This window comes from Colletotrichum navitas (assembly GCF_030913465.1).
Source record: "Colletotrichum navitas strain CBS 125086 chromosome Unknown LY79scaffold_39, whole genome shotgun sequence".
Lineage (NCBI taxonomy): Eukaryota > Fungi > Ascomycota > Sordariomycetes > Glomerellales > Glomerellaceae > Colletotrichum > Colletotrichum navitas.
In genome coordinates, this window is record NW_026850585.1 from 273,934 (window position 1) to 296,444 (window position 22,511).

Consider the following 22,511-nt stretch of genomic DNA (forward strand, 5'->3'; position numbering starts at 1 on the left):
GTGAACGGGTTCCGTGGACGGGACGGAAATGTATTCATTCTGTCACTTTGGCATTTGTAGATCGTCAAGCAACAAGGCAAAACCATCCTCGCCCGCCGCAACTGCCGATGAGCAAGCTCCGCGGAAGAACACATTGTGAGATCCCATCGATCCGGCGCGGGTCAAGGAGCAGAGCCAAACGGCGTCGTCTATAAGCCATTATTGCCTCTTGGTTTTCCCACTCCATACAGGGAGCATTTCCACACGACGCATCGCACAATATCGAGCCCTCGCCGCCTTGTCTTTCATTCTCTTCTTTGATCCTTCGATCTAGGGTCTTTCGTCACCAACGAAAGCGGGAACCCCCAAGAGTCGTGCCTCAAATGCAAGGAAAATGGGGGGAGGCACTATTTCTCCTTGTACCCTTGAGAGTGTCTCACGCGCCTCATCCGCCAAGTGAGGACCATCAATCTCCTATTTTGTGCGGGTGGCTCACAGCCCAACGTAGTGTCTCATAGCACCAAGGGTGAGGGGGGGAAAAAGAACAAGAAAAAGAAAAGAGGAAGAAAAAAAAAACGGCAGTAGAGTGGGAAAGACATGTCTCGTCACTTTGCTTCCATTCCCCTCCACACTATATTCCTTTCCTTTCACGTCCACCACGCCGACGGGCGGCCGAGATGCCCTGACAGCGCTGCTTTCGGTGGCCACACGGATGCGGCTGAAGGGTTTCTTTTCCGACCGGGGCGCGAGGGGACCCGTCCATCGCGATCCCGGCCGAGAAGCGCAGTGGGCACAGGGACGTCCCCCTCTGTGGCTACGTTTACCCTTCTAGCCTAGCAGTCCGTGCCGCCTAGTGCCGCCCTCGCTGGCCCGCCCCGAGTGCATGGCAGCCCGCTAGCACCCAAGAGGGCCAAGAGACACGGTCCGGCTGTCGCTTGTTTGTGTGAGCCAAAGTCCCAGGGCTGCGGTCGGCCTAGGCCTGGCAGAGGCTGCTGGTGGCTATGGGTGAGCACGGGGTCCTGAAGACCACGTCCGCCAACAGAGCTCGGCGAGATGGGCGAGCCCAGATGCCCTTCACCCATATGACATCACAAAGGCGCCCAGAAGGGCGCTTCCTCTGGGCCAAGATCCCCTATTCGGCGGCGGTCGAGGGAATCTGGTTGGTCCGGTTGAATCTAGGAGAAGCCGTTGGACTCGAGCAAAAGTCCACCCTGCCCACCCATGTTCGTTCTCGGACGTCGAGTCAATAGAGCCTAGGGGAAAAGGCGCTCTACCATCCGTGTCGTTCCCCGCGCTCTCCCTCATGCAGCCCGGTCGATGGGAAGACGCACGGAGAGGCGCTGCCTCGATCGTGCCCATGCCTTGCCCCTTTCCGGCGGGCCACGACCTAGAAGTCCGCCCATCAACCACGACGACGACTACCGTGGGATGCTTCCGGGGATCTGGGCGCCACAGAGTGAGCGCAGGAGGCGAGCTTTTGTAAGCCTTTGAAAGACTGCTCGGTAGTTCCCAGACGTCGAGAGAAACCGTGCCGTGCAAGTAGACGCATATGGGGTGACGTCCGTCACGCGTAGATAGAGGAAACTGTAACGTTGTTATAAGAGAACCAACTACCCGGGTTCAGGACAGACTTATTGGATAGTAACACATTCACACGTACCGAAATTCCTCAACATCCCCACCATTCCTCTCCCTTCCAGAAGCAAGACCCGGCTGCCACCTTCCACGCTACGAGGTCTCACAAGCCCCCCCCCCCCCCCATTCCTCTCTCCGGTCTCATCTTCACCATGGGCCGCCTCTCCCTCTTCGTCACGGCCTTCCTAGCCGCTTGCGCCTCGGCGAATCCCGCGCGGAAGACGGGTGTCACGGGCGTCTTCGACATCCCCGGCGCCATGACGTTCTCCAACCATCAGACCTGGGACTTCAGCACACTGTCCGACGGCGCCAAGCTCCCCAGGGGCCTGTGGGCGAGCGAGTACCCTGTCGAGGACACGCACGAGTACTTGAAGAAAAACGTCTTCATCCAGGGAGGCTACCTCAACCTACGGGTCGACGGTGGCCAGACGGCGATGCCATACAGCTGCGGCGAGGTCACCACCAAGGTGTCGAACATCAGGTACGCTTCCGTCCGGACCGTCGCCGTCTTCTCCGAGACCCCCGGCGTCTGCAATGGTAAGGAGACCCTCCTTCTTTTTCGGATCCTGTCTCGAGATTCACGACTAACATACGCCCCGAACAGGCATGTTCTTCTATGCGGACAACAACCAGGAGACGGACATTGAGTGGCTGTCTGACCCGCAGTCCCAAAGCAATAACGGCGATCTCAAGCTCTGGTTCGAGAACCAGGCTACGGACAGCAGCATCGCCAAGACTGTCTTCAACGTGACGGCGCCCGCAAGCCCGACCACCACCGGGCACGAGTACCGCCTCGACTGGCTGAGCGACCGTGTCAACTTCTACGTCGACGGCGTGTTCATCCAGGAGATAGATCAGAACGTGCCCAGCGCCCCCGGCTCTTGGGTCTTCAACAACTGGGCCAACGGGGACCCGGGCTGGACCGCCGGTCCCCCGGCCGAGGATGCCTTGTTCAAAATCAAGAAGATTGACATGTACTACAACACCGCGTAGAGCGGAGTGTGTGAAGGGGTGTAATGCAATTTGTTGTATTTCTGGGCGATGGCCCTCATCACGCCAGGCGTGTGCGGAACTTCTGGGGGTGACTGATATAACACAACGGGAAAGGCGCAAAAAAGTACGAATTGGGGGTATTAGTGCTGGTTTGGGATGATCTTATGACACTTTAATGAACGAATTCGATTGATAAGTTGGATAATTGTGCCATGACGGGAATTCATTCACAAACGGCATCTGGACTACCATGTGCCAAGTGGTCACACAAAGTCTCGAGATGGCAAAAGTGTGCCACCGGGATCAGATAGTCATGTGTATTACGGCATTCACGTCTGTCATCACCAACCATGGCCGGTGTGCCATTATAACCAGCATTCGACGACAAAAGCGTCGCTTTCGGAGAACGGAAATAGAGCCGGCACGCTTGACATAGCCGCCCCCAAGATGGGGAAGAAAAAAAAAATCTTTTTTGAAGCATTCAGGGTCCCCCAATTCCACGGTACGGATGGGCCCCGGATGCTTGGCAAAGGTTAGCGGGTTGAAGGCCACCCCACGCGATGACAGGGGAGTGTGAACCAGCCCCTTCTGGTTGGGTTCGTCTGCTCCGCAAAGCCTCCGCTTCCGCGCAACCGCGCGCTCCATAGATAAGCAGAAAGCCATCCTTTCCTGCGAACCAGAGATCGTCTTCGCTAACGTACACCCCAAGGAGGCTGCGGTCGTTGCCCGAAGAGCCCTTCCCGGGGCGCCTCGTGGGTTCCCAGTGTCTATGGGACGGAACAGGCTGTCGAGCCTCGTGGGGGAAAGGTTTGGGCGGGATAGGGCAATCCAAAATAGCCCCGAGTCTGGACTTCTGACACTTGGAGCGTTGGTACGGGGGGATGTCGGACGACCGTTAGTCGTGTGTATAGCGGCTACTGCCTGTATTTTCGTTGGACTCGCATATCCAACATCACCCCTCTCCGCCAATGTTTAATTAGACGAAACCATTCATCCAAACTCGGGGAGTTCGGCGAGCGCACCAACTGGTGGGCAGGCAGATATTTGCGGCGGCTCAAGAAGCGGCGAGAGGTTCATGTGTCGTTATCTCGCATGAGCTTACCCCTGGTCTTGTCTGGTCTGGATGGCGCCCAAAGGGTCTGGGTGCCTGCCGAGGAGGGGTGAACCCCACTTGATACGTGGGTAAGCAATCCCGATAGTATCCGACTCTCGATGTTCGGTTCGTGAGTGTGATGCAGCATACGACGTGCGTGGTTTGGGAAGTCCAAGCGATTGGGTCTAGCCGAGAGGTTGCTGGTTTTTCGATGCAGAGTCTTCCATCGACATTTGCCTCAGCTTCGGGTTGCAAGCGAGCAGGTAAGCCCGTCAGCCACCTCCCCTCCCCTGTCCTGGTTAATGGGGAGCTCCCATCCAGCTGCATTTGAACCGGGGCGTGGCTTGGAACGGGCTGACCTTTCATCCCAGCATCTAGGCGTCGAGGTAAGCTGCCGAGGCGAAGGATGCCTCGGCCAGGCTGGCCCTCGCTCACCTTGATGGTGTGCTTGTGACGCAAAGTGGCATACGCTGATGCGTCGGTATTCGTGCCGGGATTGCTCCGAGTATGAATTGGAATTGAGCGTCGTTTGTGACGGCGCAAGAGAGGGGCGTAGTCGCGAGCATGGGGTGATAGCGTATGCCGTGCATGCTCTAGCCGTGCCGTCGTTGGAGAACAGGCATACCAGACTGGTTTCTCTCTGGCCGTGCTGCTGTGCCGTTATCAATCTCGTTCTCCCGGCTGGCACCCAATGTCTGCAACCCTGGCATGCTCATTTCGGGAGCGTGGAAGCCTGGGTGCATGGACGTAACCCTCCCATGCCAGGCGAGTGGGAAAAGAGAGGTCGAAGTCGCCAAACCTATCATGCGAGACCCCCCACGCATGGCAAAGGCTGGCTGAGGGAGGAGTGCATCTCGGCTAGACGCAGCTCGAGCTAGGAACCGTGATTCGGGAGTTGTTCATATCAGTCCCTTTTAACTGTGTCAATCACGGGTCGACACGCAGTAAGGCCCTCGACCGTGTTGGCTGGCACGCCTGGAGTACGACGAAAGAGGGCCAATGGCGGGGATGTGACAGCCTCAGTGGACCAGGGGTCGATGGTTCGACGCAGCTACTATGGTAAAATGCCACGGCAATATGCGTTAACTCCCCAGAGCGGTAAGTGGCTGCGAGGTCTTGATTGCACGGCAGCATTGTGTATGCGAGTTGAGTTGTAGGCGACTCGAAGGCGTTTCGTGTTTGACGAAGCTGCGGTCGACGGGGAATCACCCAACAGCTGCCGGCCACGCCAGTCGAGACCGACGAGGAGTCGTCCGCAAGGGGTCGTATATTTCGTCCGGACCAATGCCCTGATGGTAAATGAGCGACGAAGGGGTGCACGTTGTAGTCAACGGAGGGCTTTGGGGGCAAGTGGCAGTTGTGGTCGACGGCTTCGCATTGCCCGTACCCCGCATTCTACGGGTACCCGACGTGATTGTAACCTAAGATAGGTAACGACCATAGGATGATAGGCAGAGTAGGTAGTGTTGATCAACACGGAGGGCCGTCTGTGTCGCAACCCGACTCGACGGACCATTCATCGATGGCCGTTTCGCGTGACACAGAACCGTCGGTCCCTATCCATCGGGTCTAGCACCAGACGGGGGTCGCCGTGTCTATGGAGACGGACGTGGCGTGCATGGAGCATGATGATGTTTTGTTGCATCAACAGAGTGGGCGTACGGATCTCGACTGTTTGCTTGTATCAATGCAGTAGGGGACGGCTTTGACGGCTCGGCTTTGACGGCTGTTGTTTCTGGCGGAGACGAGTCGGCTGGACGTGGGCTTTCGTGGCAACCCGTCCATGTTGCAGAGGGACGGGCAGGAAGACTTGTGCGGTGGAGTCCGTGTCAGGATACTACGCTCCGTCGTAAGATATGTACGTACGCGTATGTGTATCCGTACCAGCAGTTTATGATGTGGTATCTGGACGATGGATGGGTAAGGACCAGGTATCCGTCCATGCATAGCATACCTAGGTGTTGCCTTAGGTAAACAAGGCGCATAGATAGCTAATTACATGGATACGTACCGTATCTGGGAACAATGCAAAGAGGTACCCAAGGTACCTAAGTACACTGAGGTGCAGTGCACTGGAGAGCTCCCGCCCAGCATGTCCAGCAACACAGCAGTACCTAGTGTAAGTACCTGGCGGTAAGTTGCAAGCCTGTAACAAGCGCTAGCTACACTATTTCATGCCCTCTTACCCACGTGCCTCCCACATAACCTTACCAGGGAGTGAGAGAGGTAGAGACGGCAACTCCTGTCAACCAGCGACTTGGCACTTGGGGAATGGGAAGACAGGTCGCAGGCAGAGACAGAGACGGAGACAGAGAGAGAGAGAGAGAGAGAAAGGGAGTTTCCCGCCGGCTGCCTCTCTCTGGTTGGATCGCCCCCGCTCGCCAGGGCAAGGGGGAAACAGTGGAATGCGTCTGCGGTGTTTGGCTTGAATAATGGAAATGGAACCGAACGTCGTCTCGCCAAACGTGATGGAAACACGTGCTCTGCGATGGATGGTGTCGACTCACGTTGTTCCGTCTCAACGTGGGATGAAGCAACAGCTTTGGTAGGTGATGCACACATGCCCCGCCCAAACACCGACTGAATCGACTGATGGGGGGCCGGGAGAACCCTTCCCCTTGCAGAAACGGAACCAGGAGAGTTGAAAAAAAGCGGATACCGTTTCTTCCATAGGGCTCCGCGGGGCTATGCCAATTCTTGACATCATGAGAGATGCGAGAATTAGGTTTTTCCTTCGTTCGGTCCCATGAACCGTTATGTGTGTCTTTTCAGGGGGTTTGAGAGGTCTGGAATCTTGGAAATTCTGCCCTTTTCCACAAAACTGTCCAGTTTTTTTTTTTCCATTGGTTTCCCCCCTTTCACGTTTTGCTTTTCCTTTCGCTTATTCCCTCGCTCCCCTTATCTACTCTGCGTACCCATTGTTTCATTTCCATTTTGTTTTATTTGCATAGCGCCGAGGTTGCGTCGTTTGTGGCTGTGTGTTGTGTTGTTCCTTGGGAAAATGGCGCTGCACTGCTTCTTTGCTGCGGCGGTCGGCGTGCGGCTTACGGGCCGGTGCGGCTGGGCCGGAGAGGTCCGCGGATCCACGGCCTTCTCCATGGTAGCAGACCGTTCAAGGGAGAGGGGGAGGGTTGGAGACCAAACACTAATTAGATTACAATAACCTACCTGAGTTACCACACATCCAACTCGGGCAACCTGCGCTACCTCGGAACCTAGTGTAAAAATAACAGCAAATGGCGTGGCACGACAACTCCATGGGAACAAGGCTTCGGTCCGGCTAAGCTCGCGACGCCGTTCGGGAGCATGACGCCTCACACGGGGGCTCGGGGCGCCTCTCGCCTCTCAGCTTTCACTCCCTTTTTGACCTTAGGGTGTGCTTTGGGTTTTCTTCCTCTCTCTCCTCCCTTCCTCTCTCTCTCTCTCTCTCTCTCTCTCTCTCTCTCTCTCTCTCTCTCTGTGCGTCCCTCCCTCGAGTGGAGGGCCGCGAGGTGGAGGTGAGGTCTAACCACTACCAACCTAGGTGGGCTAGGTGGGCTACGTAGGCAATTTAGGTGTATATGGTCTACTTCAGTCTTTAGTTGTACCTATTCCAAGTCCCCGGGTGGAGTTTGTTTCGAACTGCCCTGTCTTCTGGGATGGATGCAGAATAGTGTACGGTACTCTGCATACGGAGTATGGGGTCCCATTCGTGCGCAAACGTGCTCAGGGCAGTGGATGAGGTGATGTCTGAGTAAATTACCAAGCAATTAGACTCTTTTTGCTCCGTCGCGCACGCTGCACTGATCGGCACTGCCAGGCATCGAGTGCGCGCCTTTTACACATGTCCCACTTATGACAGGCGATGTAGGTATAGTTTAGTCTGCGGTCCTGGGGTTACCGCTGCGGCGGACGGCGGCCCTCGTGCGCGTGCCATCAGACCCGACTCGACAACAAGACGGTTGAGACAGGGGAAGGTGGACGGGAATTGTAACAAGTCAAGTCGAGCCGCGGTGGGGTTTCGCTGACACGCACCTTGAGGGAGTGTTTGGCGACCGTCCCGTTGCTCCCAGATTGTCGAGCCGGTTAAGCACTGAGGCAACATCCGGTGATCCCAGGGATGCGCCGAAAGTATAATTTTTTCTTAAACCCCCCCCTCCCCACCCCCAAGAAAAAAACCGGAGTTTGCGTCACCAGCCACAAAAGAAAGAAAAGAAAAAAAAACCCCTCCTCGCCCAGGCCTCATTGCATTACGGCCGTCTCGTTCTGAACGCAACATAGGGGTTATAAAATAACATATAGAATAAAGTAGGATAAAAGGTTTGACATGACATGTGGAGTCAATTACCCCTCCATCTATGTAGCGTCTCAGCCTGGGGGAAATGGAGGTTCAATCAAGGAAACTGGAGAAATATCAGCGTTGTGCGGTTGTGAACATAGACTCCATAGTGTACATACATACTGGACGAAAGGCGAGAGACGGGATTGACTCAGTGGCCAGTCCCGTTCTACACGTAGCAGCCGATGACAGAGGGAAAAGCGTACGTAAAACACCCATCCGTAGTGTACATGGTATTAGAAGCTTCCTTGGCCAAGCCCCTGCAAGTGGAATACAGAACACATACAGTACACGGCGTGCACACTAACAGGACGGGCTAATCAGGCGTTGAGGTTGCTGAGAGTTGCAGCTGTAAGTTTCACGATGATGCAAGGTCCCTAGAAACCTCTCCCATATGCCCGTGGGCAGTTTTCTTTGCTGGTCATGCAGGCGGCTGTTCCTCTTTCCATAAGACGGCATATAATGTATGCAGCCAGGCACATGGCGTTGCAGCGCCGCGAGCCGGCAGGGCAGGGCGTCCCAGAGGCTCCGGCGGGGGAATTGTCAGGTTGCAGTGTTCATGCGGACGGAGCAGGCTAGATACCTACCTGGTAGTTACATACTTACCTACCTACCTAGGTACCTTAGCAGCACCTACCTACTCTAGTACGATGTACTTTGTGTACCTACCTAGGTCGTCATGCCAAAAAAAAAAAAAAACCCCTGGCCAGGTCGTCGTCCTGCTTCGCTGCATCCTTCTCCCGCCCCACCGCATTTCGATTGCTTGTTTCTTCATCCAAGGACTTTGGACGGTCCGGCGTGTGATATACCTCTTGGCCCCGTTGCTTGTGGACCGATACATTTGCACGTCTGAGGGAATTGGCGTCGAGGCCGTAGAGGCTTTGAGCACGTCGTCGCATGAGACGAGGCATGCCCTTGGTTGCCTTTTGTGCGCTCCCTGCCGTCTTATGTAAGTCGGCCGGGGTGGGGGGGGGGGTAGGTGTATGATTGGCTCGGAGTTTATACCGCGTCCTGCGCGCCTGTTAGCTAATGGGGTACCCTGATGGCGTGCAAGCACAGCTCTAGGCGCCGCCGCCCCCGATGGACTGAGCTGACGCCAGAATTGCAAAGATGATGCATTGCAAGACCGGTCACCTGGTCGCGCTCGTTACCTCATCTACACCAACAGAAACAGTTCCCAAGTGCGGTACGGTATGGCGCTGCACCGCACCGCACCGCATCGCACCCCGCTGCATCTCCGTGCCTGGCATTCGAGTTTTGATCGTGTAATGGCGGGGGGTGGCTGGCGACTAGCATTCGTGATCGCAGCCACGGATTCACCATTCCACTACCGTTGACCGCTACTGAGGAGCTGCTGCCATATCGTGGTTCTGGTTTTCGCTGGATCCCCTAGGAAGGTATGTTAGGCGATGTATCTGGTGCTAATGAGGTACTTGTACGTACTGCGGCTTGCGTGATGTGCACGCTATTCGTACACTCGGAAAGCTCAGTAGCTGCTGGAAGGGGGCATAATCTCGGACGAGGGAGCACACTAGGTAGGTGGTAGGTAGGTAGGTAAGTACCCACTACGCGACACTACACCTGACCGCCGAACCAACTAAGGCACCGAAAGCATGCATTTCCATTACTTCACAGCTTCCTCCCCAGACCGGCTCCCAGACCTGCGGCAAGCATCAATATCCATCGTGCATCGCATCATCGTCTGGTTTCCCTTCTGGACCATCCCCATATTTTACACCACCAGAAGCCCTGCTTGGCATTTGCCCTGGTCTGCACATCCCCCTCGTCTCGCTAACCGCTAGTGCACTAGTCTCGACCATGTCCACCAGCACGACATCCCCACAGAAGGGAAGGAGGAAGGGGAAGATCCGCCTGTCTTGTCTTGTCTTACACATAGGTACCTACTACTATGAATTGCGAGGAGGTATGTACACACACACGCAAGGAGCAGCTAAAAGATACCTTTGCCTGGGCAAGCAGCTCCATCGACCCACCCGCCGAGTCACAGACAAGGGTCACGGGTTGCCCAATACAGCATCCATCTGGCAAAAACGAGAGAGGAAAAAAAAAAGAAAAGAAAAAAAGGACAGAAGGGACAACAAGACTGGCAGGCCTTCCCTGTCCAGTGCGAGCTCGCCATTCACTACAACCAATCATATAGTATGGAGGTAGGCACGGATACACTGGGGGCCAGTCATGATATAAACCTCAAGTCACGATCTTGAATCTCGATCCGACTAGAAGTTCATTTCGTTGGCCGCTGCGTTCCTCGAGTACGTCAATAAGTCGGTGTGGAGAGAAAGAGAGAGAGAGAGAGAGAGAGAGACAACAAGAGCAAGCATTCAAGCAAGGAAAGGGGGGGATTTTAGAGCGAGAGAGAAAATTTCACACAGAAGCCGCATTGTTCCAGAAATCCATTCCTAGCCAAATTAGCTCGCTACGGGGGGAAAAAAAAAGACACGCCAGCATGACACACAGACGAGACAAAGAGTACCTACCATTATTATCATTTTTCTTCGTTTCTCCCTTTTCTTCAATTGCGGTAATTAATCTGTTTATCCTCCAGGTCTCACCCAACCTGAAAGAAGTCAAACCTCCCCGATCCACCTCACAGACAGAGACAAACAGCTAGCTACCACCTAGTAGGGGAACAAGGCCATTCCTACCCGCCTTGCTTCCTTCCTACTTCGTACCCGGTGTCAGGATCGGAACCAGCAAACAGAAAAAAATCGGACACGTCTTGCCCGACTCCGAACCCACAAGAAGAGAAAGGTTCATCAGGGTGCCTGCAACTCGCACCGGTTACTGTCGCTGCTACTTGGCACTGCGGGCTACATCCACCACGCCCACAGCAACGACAACGGCAACAACAACCAACACGGATGCCACCACACAGCCTGTGCCCTGTGCACCCTTGTCCTGGTATACTCGCTGGCTTTTGGCTGTCTGGCTGTCATCGGCAACGTTGAGACGACGGACGAATCGGCGGCGCATTTCTCACCTCGTAGGCGCAAGGTCCGTTCGTACCCTCGTACCCCCGACATCTCCGCTTTCGGCGAACCCACGGCCCTGCCTGTCCTTGCGTCAATCCGAGGTACCTTGCGTCTTCGGCTGGGTCCCTGGCTTACGAGAGGGAAGGGGGGAATAAAATCAAACAAGAGCTGTCCGTCTTTCACAAGGGAGTGAGGCAGAGTATACGGCAACCGGAAAGAGTCATGCTCGACCGATCCATCCGTCCACCCAGTAAACTGAGGCATTGATACAGGCACTTCCAAGGTCATGATCCATTCCGCCCGCGGGACTTCAAATGTTACCCAGGCCCATCTTGCTCGACTGGTTCCAGGAGAGAAAGAGAAAGAGAGAGAGAGAGAGAGAGAGAGAGAGCCTCAAATAATCTCGTTCCTCATCTCGCAGCGCACAAACACACATACACACATACACACACACACACACGAGTACAAGACAACGTCAGTCACTACGTCAGCATCTTCTCCTGTCGTCTTCGTCTCGTCTCTTCTCTTCTCTTCACCCCTCAGTCCTGTTGATACACGAATTGCATCTCGTTGCATAAACTCGGAGAGTCGGAGAGACGGACGCACAACTGCTCGAACTAGCCAGCCCCCGATCCCCGCACTCGCCCTCTTGCTCTATCGTCATCGTGCTTCCTGCGAGAGCGCCTATTCGTTTCTGCACGCCGCCGGGCTGTTGATTAACCACCTCGAGACGGTAGCAAATATTGCTTTCCCACGCAGAGGCAGCATAGCATCAGACCATCACTTCTTGGACCGAGACCAAGCACGCGCTACTCTGGACCTAGTGTACCCATACTACTGCTTAGGTACACTACCGTCACCCACCCCGGCTCATGACTTAGACACCGAGTCCGCAACCTCTCACACCACCCCTTCTCGTGCTTGGCCAGCAACTCGCGATTGGTACGGTAGCAGTGATAACCGTAAGCGCGAGTTTCACAGTCTCCATATCTCTCTCTTCCTCTCTCTCTCTCTCTTTTAGCCGAGTTGGGCCACGTCGAAAATAAAAAAAGATAAAAAGGCATAGGCGGCCAATCCTCCTTTGCAAGCTTGCAGCAACACGTCGGGATCTGCTTGGACTGGCGGCACGCCCTTTTTTTTAATTTCTTATCACGCCTGGACCTCGACTTGGGTTCCGTCAGCAGTCAAAAACCTCCGACTGGACTGGTTGGGGATCAAGCACCTCCCCTCAAGGAATCGCATCAGGTCAGAAGTCGCAGTTACAGTCACAGCCCGCCCACCACCCACGCACACTCTCGCACACTCTGGCATACCACACGCACGCACACACACACACACACACAACCTAACGTGCTAACCCAAGGTACCTATCTACAGGTGGCCTACTTCACGCCCACCACACCACGCCGCACACACATCCTTTCCCATCACTTATCAGCTTCTCGACCAAATATACATTACACATATCCACACCCACCCCCCCCAAGACGCAAACCCGCCGCTATCTCTCCGATCCATCACCAAGCCGCCTTAGCGATTGGAAATAAGGCACCCCTCCAAACCACACATCAAGCGTCCCCTGCACTTGCGATAGCTCGAGACCCTTCTTAATCCTCCCAGCACCCGCTCTGACCCGCGGGGGAAAAAAATCTCTTCAGCAGCGGGCAACGTACCTAAGGGAGCACTGCCAAAAACCCCCAACCACAACCACCAACAACCCTTACCTAGGCCCGGGTACTAAAGACCAAGGGCCCCCGACTTTGCCACTCGACTCGGAACCGCGTGAGACACAGCGACCGTTTTACTGCATTTCCCATTCCAAGGCCACCGACAGTCCAGATCTCGCCGATTCCTGCGAGAAAAATTTTCACAGAATCGGATACCTTCTTCCTTTTCTGGATCTCCTCTTTTTTTCTCTCTCTATCTCTCTCTCTCTCTCTTCTTCACTGCATCCTGCGTCTCAGTGGTCTCTCTGCCAAACCCGACGGCCGAGACAAGGACGGACAAGCATCGCACAGAGCTCCAGTGTCAATCATCGCTGCTTAGGAGAATAGAACAGCGCTACCCCTCCACCAAACAAAACCATTCCCCGCTTTTCTCCTCCCACCGTTCATCCACCGATACAGGCACCGACACTGACTGAAAGAAACACACCACCTACCTTTACACGAGAGAGACGGAGCGAGAGAGTACAAGACCCCTGCCAACCTCGCACCGGTCCCTACACCACAAGAACTCGAACCCTCTCCTTCTCAGTCATCCTCAGCCATACCGCAACACCACATCTCACAATGCATCACACCCGCAGAAAGTCGGGCAACACGTCCATGTCGGAAAAGACAGTCACTGCCTCCGACCCTTCTCGGTACGGCAAGCGCCCTTCGACCCTCACCCGCCGCCAGACACCTCAGAAGCTGGGCAAGAGCCCCAGGGATCGGGAACGAGAGCTGCAAGACTCGTGGGATGATCAACGGGAGAGCTTCCCTCAGTTCTGGTATGTTTACACACGCCAACACAGCAGCAATCCCTTTCGTCTCGTCCCCCGACCCCTTTCTCCATCTCTTTTTCTTTGTTTCTCCTCGGGGCTTGGGGTGCAAGCGGCTGCTGGGCTGGCGCCATGTTCTGCACCGGCAACCCCGCAACACGTCGTCTGACGACACCGGCCGCCGTCGTCCAATGCAGTTGCAAATTGTATTCCCCTTTTGGGTGCCTTGCAGCGTCACGATGGACGTCCAGTTCGTCGTGTTGCTTATCCGCCGAAGCCTGCTCGATGACGGTTGACGCCCACGACTGGCATTATTGCTCCTCGAACGACTGAAGAAGCCTCGCTGACTGGTCTGTGGTCTAGCATGACTTGCGAAAAACAATTTGTGCCCCAGGACGCCAACTTCCTTTACTGCTCAGAAGCGTAAGTTACCCTCCGGGACCAGGACCTGCGTGCCCCCAAGGACTCGTCACTGACACTCGCTCCTCAGCTGCCGCAAACATGACCAGCAAAGCGCATCAACTGGCAGGAGTCACAGCCACGCGCACATGGGCAACTATCCCTTCTACGCCATTGGTAACCCAGAGCCGAGGGACATCGTACCTCGTGCGTCACCCTCGAGGCCGAACTCGATGCACTTCTCTCCGCCCACGACGCCGGGTACCGCCACCAGCGCCGGCGGCCAGTACTCATCCGCCGTCTCCGCGCTGAGGTCGCTCAGCATCCGCCCCCCGAGCCCGCCATCTCCCTCTACGTCTCACCCCAGCCTGTGGCCCTTCACCAAGAGTACCACCAACAGCCCCGGCACCTCGTACAACCGTGGCACCAACAGCTTTTTCCCGGCCACCTACGACGGAGGTTACGCCGCGAACGCGCACGCCTACAACTACAGCTCCAGCGGCATGGACCGGCCGCTGCCGACGCGGAGACCAACCGGGCCGGGCTACTCGAGGCCGAAAAGCATCGAGTTGGTGACCCCCATGGTGGGTCGCTAACCCTCACCTGATGGCGTGTGAGGGGAGGGGGCTCGTAGGAAGCTGCAGCACCACCAGACACGGACGGTTCAATCTGCCCATCCCATGACAGCAGCATCGGGGAAGGCGACGGACGGCCTTTTGCAGCGCGTCACGCCCTCGGTGTGCTGCGTGCGCGGCGGGCGGGGAACATGAGATCATCCTCGTACTCGCGTGTGTCTTACCCCAGCCCCAGACCGTGGGGGTTTAGCGTCGCATTCGAAAACGCGGGGGCAATCACAGAAACGAAGGCCAGCAAGGGAGATTGGACCAGTCTTCATCTCCCCCTTCCACGGGTGTGCCGGATCGTTACCTTCCAGGATCACCCGCATGCCCTTCACCGTCCGCGCGCGACCTCACCTACAAGGGGGAAAGCCACCGGCAAGGAGAGCCAGCATTGCAGGCTGCGGGGTTCCATTTGCGTATTTACAAAGTCTTTTCCTGCACTGCGGAGCGCCGTGGTTTCGGTCATGTGAGAAAAAGAGGGGAACGGCGAAGGAATCAAAATCAAAATTGGGGTTGCATTGGCACAGGCATTGATTGGCGGCATTGGCACAGCGAGTCGGGGGGGGGATTGTCTCGTCCTCCTTTCCTTCTTTTTCTTCTCTTCTCCCACCCCGTCTTTGAAGACTCGGACCGGCCAGCTGGTACGCCATTCCCAACACAAACACGGAGGTTCCACCTAAACCTCGGTGCGTGTGGGGCGTGGGAAGAGGATTCATTGACAGGAGCTTGTTGCATCTTTTCTTTTTTTACGGTTTGTGCCGGGCATTGTTATGTCTCACTCATACGACGTTGTCTACGCCATCCAGCCACCGTCACCACCTTGGCATGTAGAAAGGTGGATGGGCATCCACGGGCGCCGAATATCTTTTTTGCATGGAAGGGCACAACGGGTCGCAGTATCTAGGGCGCATTTTGTTATTATTTTCTTCTCACACTTGGGGCCGCAGAGGAGGCATATGGCGGATACAGTACTCCCCCTTCTCTGGACGGAATCACATTATTTATGTCACCAAAAACAAATTATATAGCATATCTCGGATCAGCAGGAAGCATGGAAGCATTCTCAACAATGTACGGATTCGCGGTTCAGAATCACAGTCTCGCATGCATGCGCAAAGGGCGCGTGAGCACATATCCGTTTGATCGGCGGCTCGACGGCGGTGGACAACGGGGAGGAGCTTGGCTTTCTTGGAACATAGCAATGAAGCAGAATTCCACCACCTGAACCACACACATACACATGTACATACAACGACCCGCAAGATCTCCCCCCAATGTGAAGATAGTTCCCCCAGACGCACGGCGTCGATCTCCTCCTGGCGGGTTCTTCCCCAGATGGTAAGTCGCCGGCCTAGTGGGGGAGGGGGGGGGGGGACCCGCAGAGGGTCTGATGAAGCGAGACTGACTCGGGAGATGGACAGAAGTCCAGCATGATACCAGCAGAAATAAAGAGAGGTGGGGGGCAGGCCGGGGAGAAGCCCCAGAAGCCCCCCCTCGGAAGCGGGAATACGGACTTGCAGCTTTAGGGATGCCGTGATAAGAACGCCCGGTTTTGTTTTGTGTGATTGGGGACATTTCTTGGTTTGTTTTTTAGGGGGGGGAGGGGGGTCGATATTGTATGGCACACACACACACACACACACACACACACACACACACACATAGACTGTTCTAGGTATTGAGGTCACGACATCCTTTGCTTGTCGTTGGTGGAGAGGAGGGGGGATACTTAATTTACAGACGCAGGATCCGGTGCTCGCTTAGTCTATGCCGCCCGCTCGGCCGAGGCCTGGGCCCTCTTGGGTCATCGAGACAGGCTCTGATGGGTGAGAAATAAGGAAGACTAAAACTAAATAAAAATAAAAATAAAGACCGTTTCTTAGGGAACCTGACAATCGAGGTTTTGCTTTTCCTTAAATGTTTCTGCTTACGGGAGGCAGCCGGCCAGCGGTTCTCGCGGGCGAGACTCCTTCGCCCTCCCTCCGTGGGAATGGTGGTGCAACGCCGGCCGGTTAGGATCCCATCGCGGCCGTTGGTTGCCCTCGGTCGGCAGCCTTGTTTGTTCCATGCCCCCCTTCCCCACGAGTCGAGATGGGGGATGAAGTGCCGTCCGAGACGTAGTTTCGTGTCTCGCGTCAGGAAGAATGATAACCGATTGAGAGGCCACCGCACAGGGGTTTCTTTCTTTCTTTCTTTCTTAGGCCTTTAGAGGGCGAGAGGGAGGGCACGGGGTCCGGGGTCCTGCATCTTCACTACGGCGTCGGCAATCGGCTGGTTTGTGGTTGTGACTTACTCTTACTTGGGGTTTGAGTCGGGTGGGGACAATATCGGGCGGGTGACTTTGGTGATATCTGTTGATAGTTCAGGAGCTCGCCGCGAGCCGAGCGGCGTGTCGGGGGGCGTTCATGATGTGGTCGATGACGATGGATCTCGAGGTATGAGGTGATGGGGGAACGAGGCGCTTCGAGTCAGGTGCTTGGGCCCGTGACGACGCTTTGTCAAGTGATGGAGACTAGGCGAGGAAGAGGAGGGTGGTGATGGCGAGGGTGATGGTGAGATAGAAAGGGATTGTCCCGGGTCGAGCCAAACGGACCGGTGTCATGACGGAATGTGGCCTGGTGTGGTGAGAGCATCTCGTGATGGGACGCCGTGGCGATTCTGCCGTGTGTGTGTGTGTGTGTGTGTGTGTGTGTGTGTGACGACGGTGACAAGGGAGCGGTTGACGGGGCTCGGCTGGCGCGGTGAAGCTGGACACAGATCAGGTTTCCGCGAGAGACGACTGGGATTGGGGGCGGCGGCGGTGATGGTAATGTGATTGTGGTGGTGGTGGTGGTGGTGGTGGATGCCGGGTCCCGAGGCTAGTGACCACGCAAGTCAGGCACGTAGATGTAGGTACGGCGGAGGGGTCGCTTCTGTCAAGGCCAAGGTGTGGTGGTACAAACAAGGTGAGAGGAAAGGTGTGGGAAAGGTGTGGGTGGCGTGGCTGAGTGTGTCCTGTCCGTATACGGTACGAGTCCAAATGTGTGGTGCGCGGGACTCTGCCCGCTGAAGCGCACTTGACGCCGGTGTGCGCACCTTGTGATGCGGCCGGGTGTGGTGCGGATGACGTGAGGCGCTGGGCCCTTGTTTGCCCTACCCTTCTCCCTTTGGCGATGGGATTAGTTGATTAGTCGGAGAGTGGTCATCTTCTCTGGTTGGATCAGCGACGACTACGACGACGACGACGACGACGACGATTGCGCTGCTAGTTGTCGAAGCTAGTTTGATAGTGCTGCTTGGGATGGACTGTTACTATCTTGGGGGCGGGCCTGATTACTTAGTATGTTGCCGCGAGAGGTGATGGCGAGATAGGGTAGCTTCGGCTGTGCGGCGGGACTAGCTGGACTAGAGGCCCATTATCGACAGCGAAACGACGCCGCCATCAGACCCTTCCCCCCCTCCTCCCCTTCCCGCCCGCGCCATGTCGCGAGGTTGCATGGGGCACTGCATGTAACCGGTTTTTGGGATGTGATAAGTCGCTGAGGTGGGATTGCGAGTGTCATAATGATGATGCTGCCTGTCTTTGCTGTTTCCTCGGCCGGCTTCCCATTCGAGCAGAGAAGGGGGACCCTATAGGACGAACGCTGCAGCCGCAGAATCGGCCGGTTGCGGTCCGGAGGAAAGAATGGAGAGGAGGGGGAGAAAGAAAGAAAGAAGACAAATGTCGGCGATGCCGATGTTGTTCGGAGCGGGATCCGGAGACCCGGTTGCACGGGAGTCAGCCGGGGGAAGGGGGGTGGGGGTACGACATCTCCGGTGCCACCCCAAGAGGGGAACGACTGACTCTCATCCCTGCCCTCTTGTCTCCGCCGCAACGGAATCTCGGAAGGCTATGTCGACGACGGTGTTTTCTTCGGCCTTATTGTTCATCAGGACGGATAGAACTTGTTTTTCCTGCATGTGGACTCTTGCAGCAGAGCCCCAAGCAATTGATAATCTACACAGCGGCTCCCCTTTCATGACTCTTACAGATTAGAGCGTCTTACAAAATTTTAGAAATTCTTACAGAGGGGGGATCCGTACTCGGGGTTGGGCGTCACGGAGCCCACTGTGGTCACGGACGAGTGCGACTCATGGTGGCGTCTTTTTGATGCCCATTGTCATGCCGGACCCTGATGAACTCAGAACCCTGATGGGCTGAGTGCTGCGCCATGTTCAAAGGTGCGTAATATTCTTTTAACTCGATCACCATCTGGCCTGCAACTCCGAACATCCCGTCATCGCACGCAAACGCCAAAGTGGGAATCGTTGAGAAAAGGAAGAAGTGGGAAAAAAAGACATCGCAACCTGCTCCCGTCCAAGGAGATGTAATCAAGCACACCTCCATGCTCCGCTGTTCCCTCGCCCCCCCTGCTATCTCGTACCTTGGGACTCTGATTGTTTGACGAAACTGTGCGTCCGACTGCCCAAGCGCGTGTTGCCCTAAGGGTTGTAATACGTCTGGTGCTGGGCGCTCTTCTCTGCGCGGTCGCCCGCCTCCGCGCTCAACTCCTGCGGCTCGTGGGCCGGCGAAGGCTGCACTTCGGCCTCCACCGGCAGCGACGTCGTCTTCCGATCGCCCATCGGCCGCGTGTACTCCGGCAGCGGCGGGCTCGAACCCGTGGCGACCTGCACCATGCTCACCTGCGGCACCCACATGTTGCCGTGGGCGTCGTACTGCGCCTGTCCCAGCAGCGTCATCGCGTCGCCAAAGTACGCTTGCTGCGGCGGGTACGATGCCGCCGACGACACGTGCGTCAGCCCTGGCGTGTCCCCCGTCGGGATCCCCGGCGTCGGCAACGACGACTGCGTGGGCAGCTCGACCGGCGGGCTCGCGCGCGGGGATTGCGGGTGTGGGGACAGCGGAGGCAATGGGGCGCGTGCGAGGTGGCCGAATGACGGTGAGTAGGGCGACGGCATAGGACTGAGCCGGGACGAAGGGGGCGACCACGGTTCCGACATACTCTGAGCGTGATAGAGGTGGCTCTGCCCCGGCGACGACGTCCCGTTGCGATGCGTTTGCCGGCGGCGCTTGCGGACGAGGCAGCATCCCATCGCGAGCGCGGTGAGCAAGACTGTGCCGCCGATGGCAATGCCGACGATGGCACCTGTGGAGAGCTTCGTGCTCGGTGCCGGCGTGCCGGACGCGGCGACGACCCTTGTCGGCGTCCGGACGCCGACATCGGCCTTGATGGTGATCAGCAGGCCCACATCGGTATGATCGAACCCGTTGGCGGGTGCCGTCTTGGTCGCGCCGCCGTTGCCGTTCCCGCCCACGACAGCGAGGATCTCGTCCGGCACGACGTAGGCCGTCTTGTTGGGCCTGTACAGCTCCCAGAGGCTCTTGCTCGGGTTCTGCTCCCCCAGGTCGACGTTGTGGGTGCCCCACTGGCCCGGGGAGTCGCAGACCGACGTGGTCGGGAACTGGCCCCCGGATATGATCATCTGCCCCCGGCCCGGGATCATGTTGCAGGAGAGCGAGTGGTGCGGGTAGTCGCCGGTGCTGTTGCGGCCGGCAGGGTACATTTTTACCCAGGTGAAGGTCGGGATCGAGAGCACGTAAAGGTCGTCGTAGCCTCCGCCGAGCACGCCTGGGGCGGTTGCGCCGCCGTACATGTAACTTGACGGGGGTATCAGTTGCTTGTGCAGTGGACAAGGATGCGAAGGGCACACTCACATATTGTAGGACGACTGATCTGCCACCCATGTCACGCCCGCGCAGAACCGCCGCCGCATCTCCGGGACCTCGCCCGACGCCTTCTGGGTGTACCACTTACTGCTGAGAACGTCGTAGATGAAGATCTGGTCCATGGGTTGGCCCGCGACCGTGCCGTTGGCAGATAGGTCTTGGATGCCTCCAAAGTAGATCAACATTCCGCCGTCGCTGGCGGGGATATAATGCAAGCTGCCCTCGGCGCGCCGGATGTTGTCGGGACTACAGAGATTGTTAGCTCCCATCCGAACCCGCCCGAGCGCACGAGTGACTTTCTACCCACCCGGTGTTGTTGGCAAAACTGTTTGTGTCCATGGTATATTTTACCAACCCCGTCGTAGCCACCCGCGGGCCGGTGCCCCAACCAGGGACGGAGTTGTTGCTCAGCCATCCGCCAAAGTAATACGCCTCGCCGCGGCTGTCGACCGACACCCCTGCGCCGTAGCTCACTTTGGAAATGGAAGCCCCAGTGCGGGACGGGCCGAAGGAATCCCATTGGTTGTTTATGATGTCGTAGCCGTAGAGGTTGAAAGGCAACGGGGGCTCACCCAGATTGTGCTCGCCACCGAAGAGATAGAGACGCTTGTTCACCGAGTCGGACCAGAGGACGCCACCAGCAACACTGGGGATGGAACCGTTCTTGGAGAGGTTCGCGTACAGAGGGGGCATGCCTGTGGCCGACGTTGTAGAAAGGTCTTGGTAGGAGAGCCATGTATCTGAGCGCGGCGTTAGCAAAGGTATGGCTGCGTCAATGGGGACTCTGAACCGGTCGCAAGGTTACGGCATACTCGTGTAATTGGCAGGGAAGGAAGAGAGAGGGTTCCAGTTGACGATACCACCGTCGATGAACAGCTTGTTGTCAACAACAGCTGTCTGATGTCCAAAGCGCCGGCAGAAATCAGACACTGGGTCTTGTTGCGCTGCCGTCGGTACCGAGAGTAGTGATAGACCTAGGAGGGCGACTACGGGAATAGAGAGCGATATTTTGTGCTGCATTCTGGGCGATATTCCGACACGTTGACGCGATGTCGATCCCAGCCGGTCGGTCGACTGGCTCATGGTAATACTCAGCCGTCAGTCGGAGTGCGTTGCGGGCATGCGGTATGTGACCCGAGAAGGGGTCTTGTTTCCCGACGAGGGTTTCGAGTAATTCGAAAAGGGATCGATGAAGGATTCTTCCCTCTAGGGTCTGTGTCTCAGGAAGTATGTGGATTTTTCTGCAGACAGGAAAGGAAAGATTTTCTGGCATGGAACAAGCGGTGGAACGTTGAGAGAGATTACGCCGAATTCCAGCAAGGGCCTAGAGAAAGTCGGGAGTCAAGAGCACACAAATGAAAGGGAGTTCTTGACGGCGGGTAGATGATGGCAGGCAAAGCTGCTTCGCTTGAAAAAGATCGAGGGGAGACGCTGTCCCGATCAACAAAGAGGAGGTCCGGCGAAGTCCTCGAGAAAGGGTATATGGGAAAAGAGAGTTCAGGCTTGTCAAGTCACTACTGGCTGTCAAGCAAGCCACGGTACCGTCAGAAACCCCTCGACCGGAGCCCGTCGAAACCAGGCCGGAACCAGATTCGCGCACAGCGGTGCGGCTCCAGCGCCGAGGCTGGCCCGGTTGGCGGAGCTGGACTCCTAGTCTGTGGGCTGGGACGCCACGCATCGAGATGTCTTGTTCTGCCACTCCCCGTTGCTCTGGTTGCCTACTTGGGCCGGAAGCGCCAAAGCATGCATGGGAAAACCCCCGGGGGCGATCTGAAGCACGGAAACTCAGTAGAGGGATGAATGTGGTGGCATAAGGCATTCGCATTGTCTCAGCATGATGAAAACCCAGTAAGCGACCTTGGCTGAGGCATCCTTCGAGTATATCTATCAATATCAGTGAATTTCGGAGAGAGAAGGGCAGACTGGTGGAGATGCGGTGGACCAGCGTTTTGGCAGGGTGGCAGACCACGAATGAGGTTTCAGGCTTCATATTGACTTTCAACAAAAGCATACCATCATTGAACAGGAATCCCAGTATCCAGGCGAGGTGGCACAAGACAAGACACAATGGAGAGGACCAGCGCCGGCGCGGAACGAACACGGCGATTAATGCTCATGGAGGAACGGGCAAAGGAGGGGCCAGGCTAGTTAAGCTTGACATGTCTTGATCTTCGGACCCGATGGGATGGCAGGCTTGGCGCGGCGCGGTTCAGGCTGCGCGCAATATGTCTCCGACGTGTTGGAGCTTAGGGCAAGCCACATGGCACTCAGGCCCGCATTCGGCAATAT

At 56.5% G+C, this 22,511-nt stretch overlaps 9 protein-coding genes across 9 annotated transcripts; 4 read left to right on the top strand and 5 right to left on the bottom strand.

Annotated features, from left to right (window-relative positions):
- Window positions 1–934: 934 nt before the first annotated feature.
- LY79DRAFT_245397 (uncharacterized protein) lies at window positions 935–1,942 on the bottom strand. Its single transcript, XM_060551790.1, has 2 exons — window positions 1,615–1,942; window positions 935–1,549 (listed from the first exon to the last, which is right to left on the bottom strand). Exons 1-2 carry the CDS (start codon window positions 1,662–1,664, stop codon window positions 1,054–1,056), a joined length of 546 nt encoding a protein of 181 aa, XP_060413022.1. The 5' UTR covers window positions 1,665–1,942; the 3' UTR covers window positions 935–1,053.
- LY79DRAFT_245227 (concanavalin A-like lectin/glucanase domain-containing protein) lies at window positions 1,515–2,759 on the top strand. The gene is made up of 3 exons (XM_060551789.1): window positions 1,515–1,660; window positions 1,738–2,151; window positions 2,219–2,759. The coding sequence occupies exons 2-3, from the start codon at window positions 1,767–1,769 to the stop codon at window positions 2,605–2,607; spliced, it is 774 nt and encodes a 257-aa protein (XP_060413023.1). The 5' UTR covers window positions 1,515–1,660; window positions 1,738–1,766; the 3' UTR covers window positions 2,608–2,759.
- LY79DRAFT_689063 (uncharacterized protein) lies at window positions 2,759–3,534 on the bottom strand (the record flags this gene model as incomplete). The annotated part of the gene is made up of 1 exon (XM_060564707.1): window positions 2,759–3,534. A coding segment is annotated over one exon (624 nt), but the record flags the coding sequence as incomplete, so codon positions are not given.
- Window positions 3,535–5,952: 2,418 nt separating this feature from the next.
- On the top strand, window positions 5,953–7,159 carry LY79DRAFT_557382 (uncharacterized protein). Its single transcript, XM_060558089.1, has one exon. The coding sequence runs from the start codon at window positions 6,447–6,449 to the stop codon at window positions 6,861–6,863; it is 417 nt and encodes a 138-aa protein (XP_060413025.1). The 5' UTR covers window positions 5,953–6,446; the 3' UTR covers window positions 6,864–7,159.
- Window positions 7,160–9,633: 2,474 nt separating this feature from the next.
- On the bottom strand, window positions 9,634–10,178 carry LY79DRAFT_557389 (uncharacterized protein). Its single transcript, XM_060558090.1, has one exon. It carries the CDS (start codon window positions 9,911–9,913, stop codon window positions 9,692–9,694), a length of 222 nt encoding a protein of 73 aa, XP_060413026.1. The 5' UTR covers window positions 9,914–10,178; the 3' UTR covers window positions 9,634–9,691.
- LY79DRAFT_580690 (uncharacterized protein) lies at window positions 9,928–11,727 on the top strand (the record flags this gene model as incomplete). Its single annotated transcript, XM_060560132.1, has 4 exons — window positions 9,928–9,942; window positions 10,180–10,186; window positions 10,915–11,112; window positions 11,633–11,727. 4 exons carry the CDS (start codon window positions 9,928–9,930, stop codon window positions 11,725–11,727), a joined length of 315 nt encoding a protein of 104 aa, XP_060413027.1.
- A 1,575-nt stretch (window positions 11,728–13,302) lies between these two features.
- Window positions 13,303–14,491, top strand: LY79DRAFT_580691 (uncharacterized protein; the record flags this gene model as incomplete). Its single annotated transcript, XM_060560133.1, has 3 exons — window positions 13,303–13,505; window positions 13,860–13,919; window positions 13,987–14,491. 3 exons carry the CDS (start codon window positions 13,303–13,305, stop codon window positions 14,489–14,491), a joined length of 768 nt encoding a protein of 255 aa, XP_060413028.1.
- A 928-nt stretch (window positions 14,492–15,419) lies between these two features.
- On the bottom strand, window positions 15,420–16,298 carry LY79DRAFT_245476 (uncharacterized protein). The gene has a single exon (XM_060551791.1). It carries the CDS (start codon window positions 16,088–16,090, stop codon window positions 15,608–15,610), a length of 483 nt encoding a protein of 160 aa, XP_060413029.1. The 5' UTR covers window positions 16,091–16,298; the 3' UTR covers window positions 15,420–15,607.
- Window positions 16,299–18,976: 2,678 nt separating this feature from the next.
- On the bottom strand, window positions 18,977–21,242 carry LY79DRAFT_517807 (cell wall anchored protein; the record flags this gene model as incomplete). Its single annotated transcript, XM_060554968.1, has 4 exons — window positions 18,977–20,153; window positions 20,211–20,468; window positions 20,530–20,962; window positions 21,035–21,242. 4 exons carry the CDS (start codon window positions 21,240–21,242, stop codon window positions 18,977–18,979), a joined length of 2,076 nt encoding a protein of 691 aa, XP_060413030.1.
- Window positions 21,243–22,511: the final 1,269 nt, after the last annotated feature.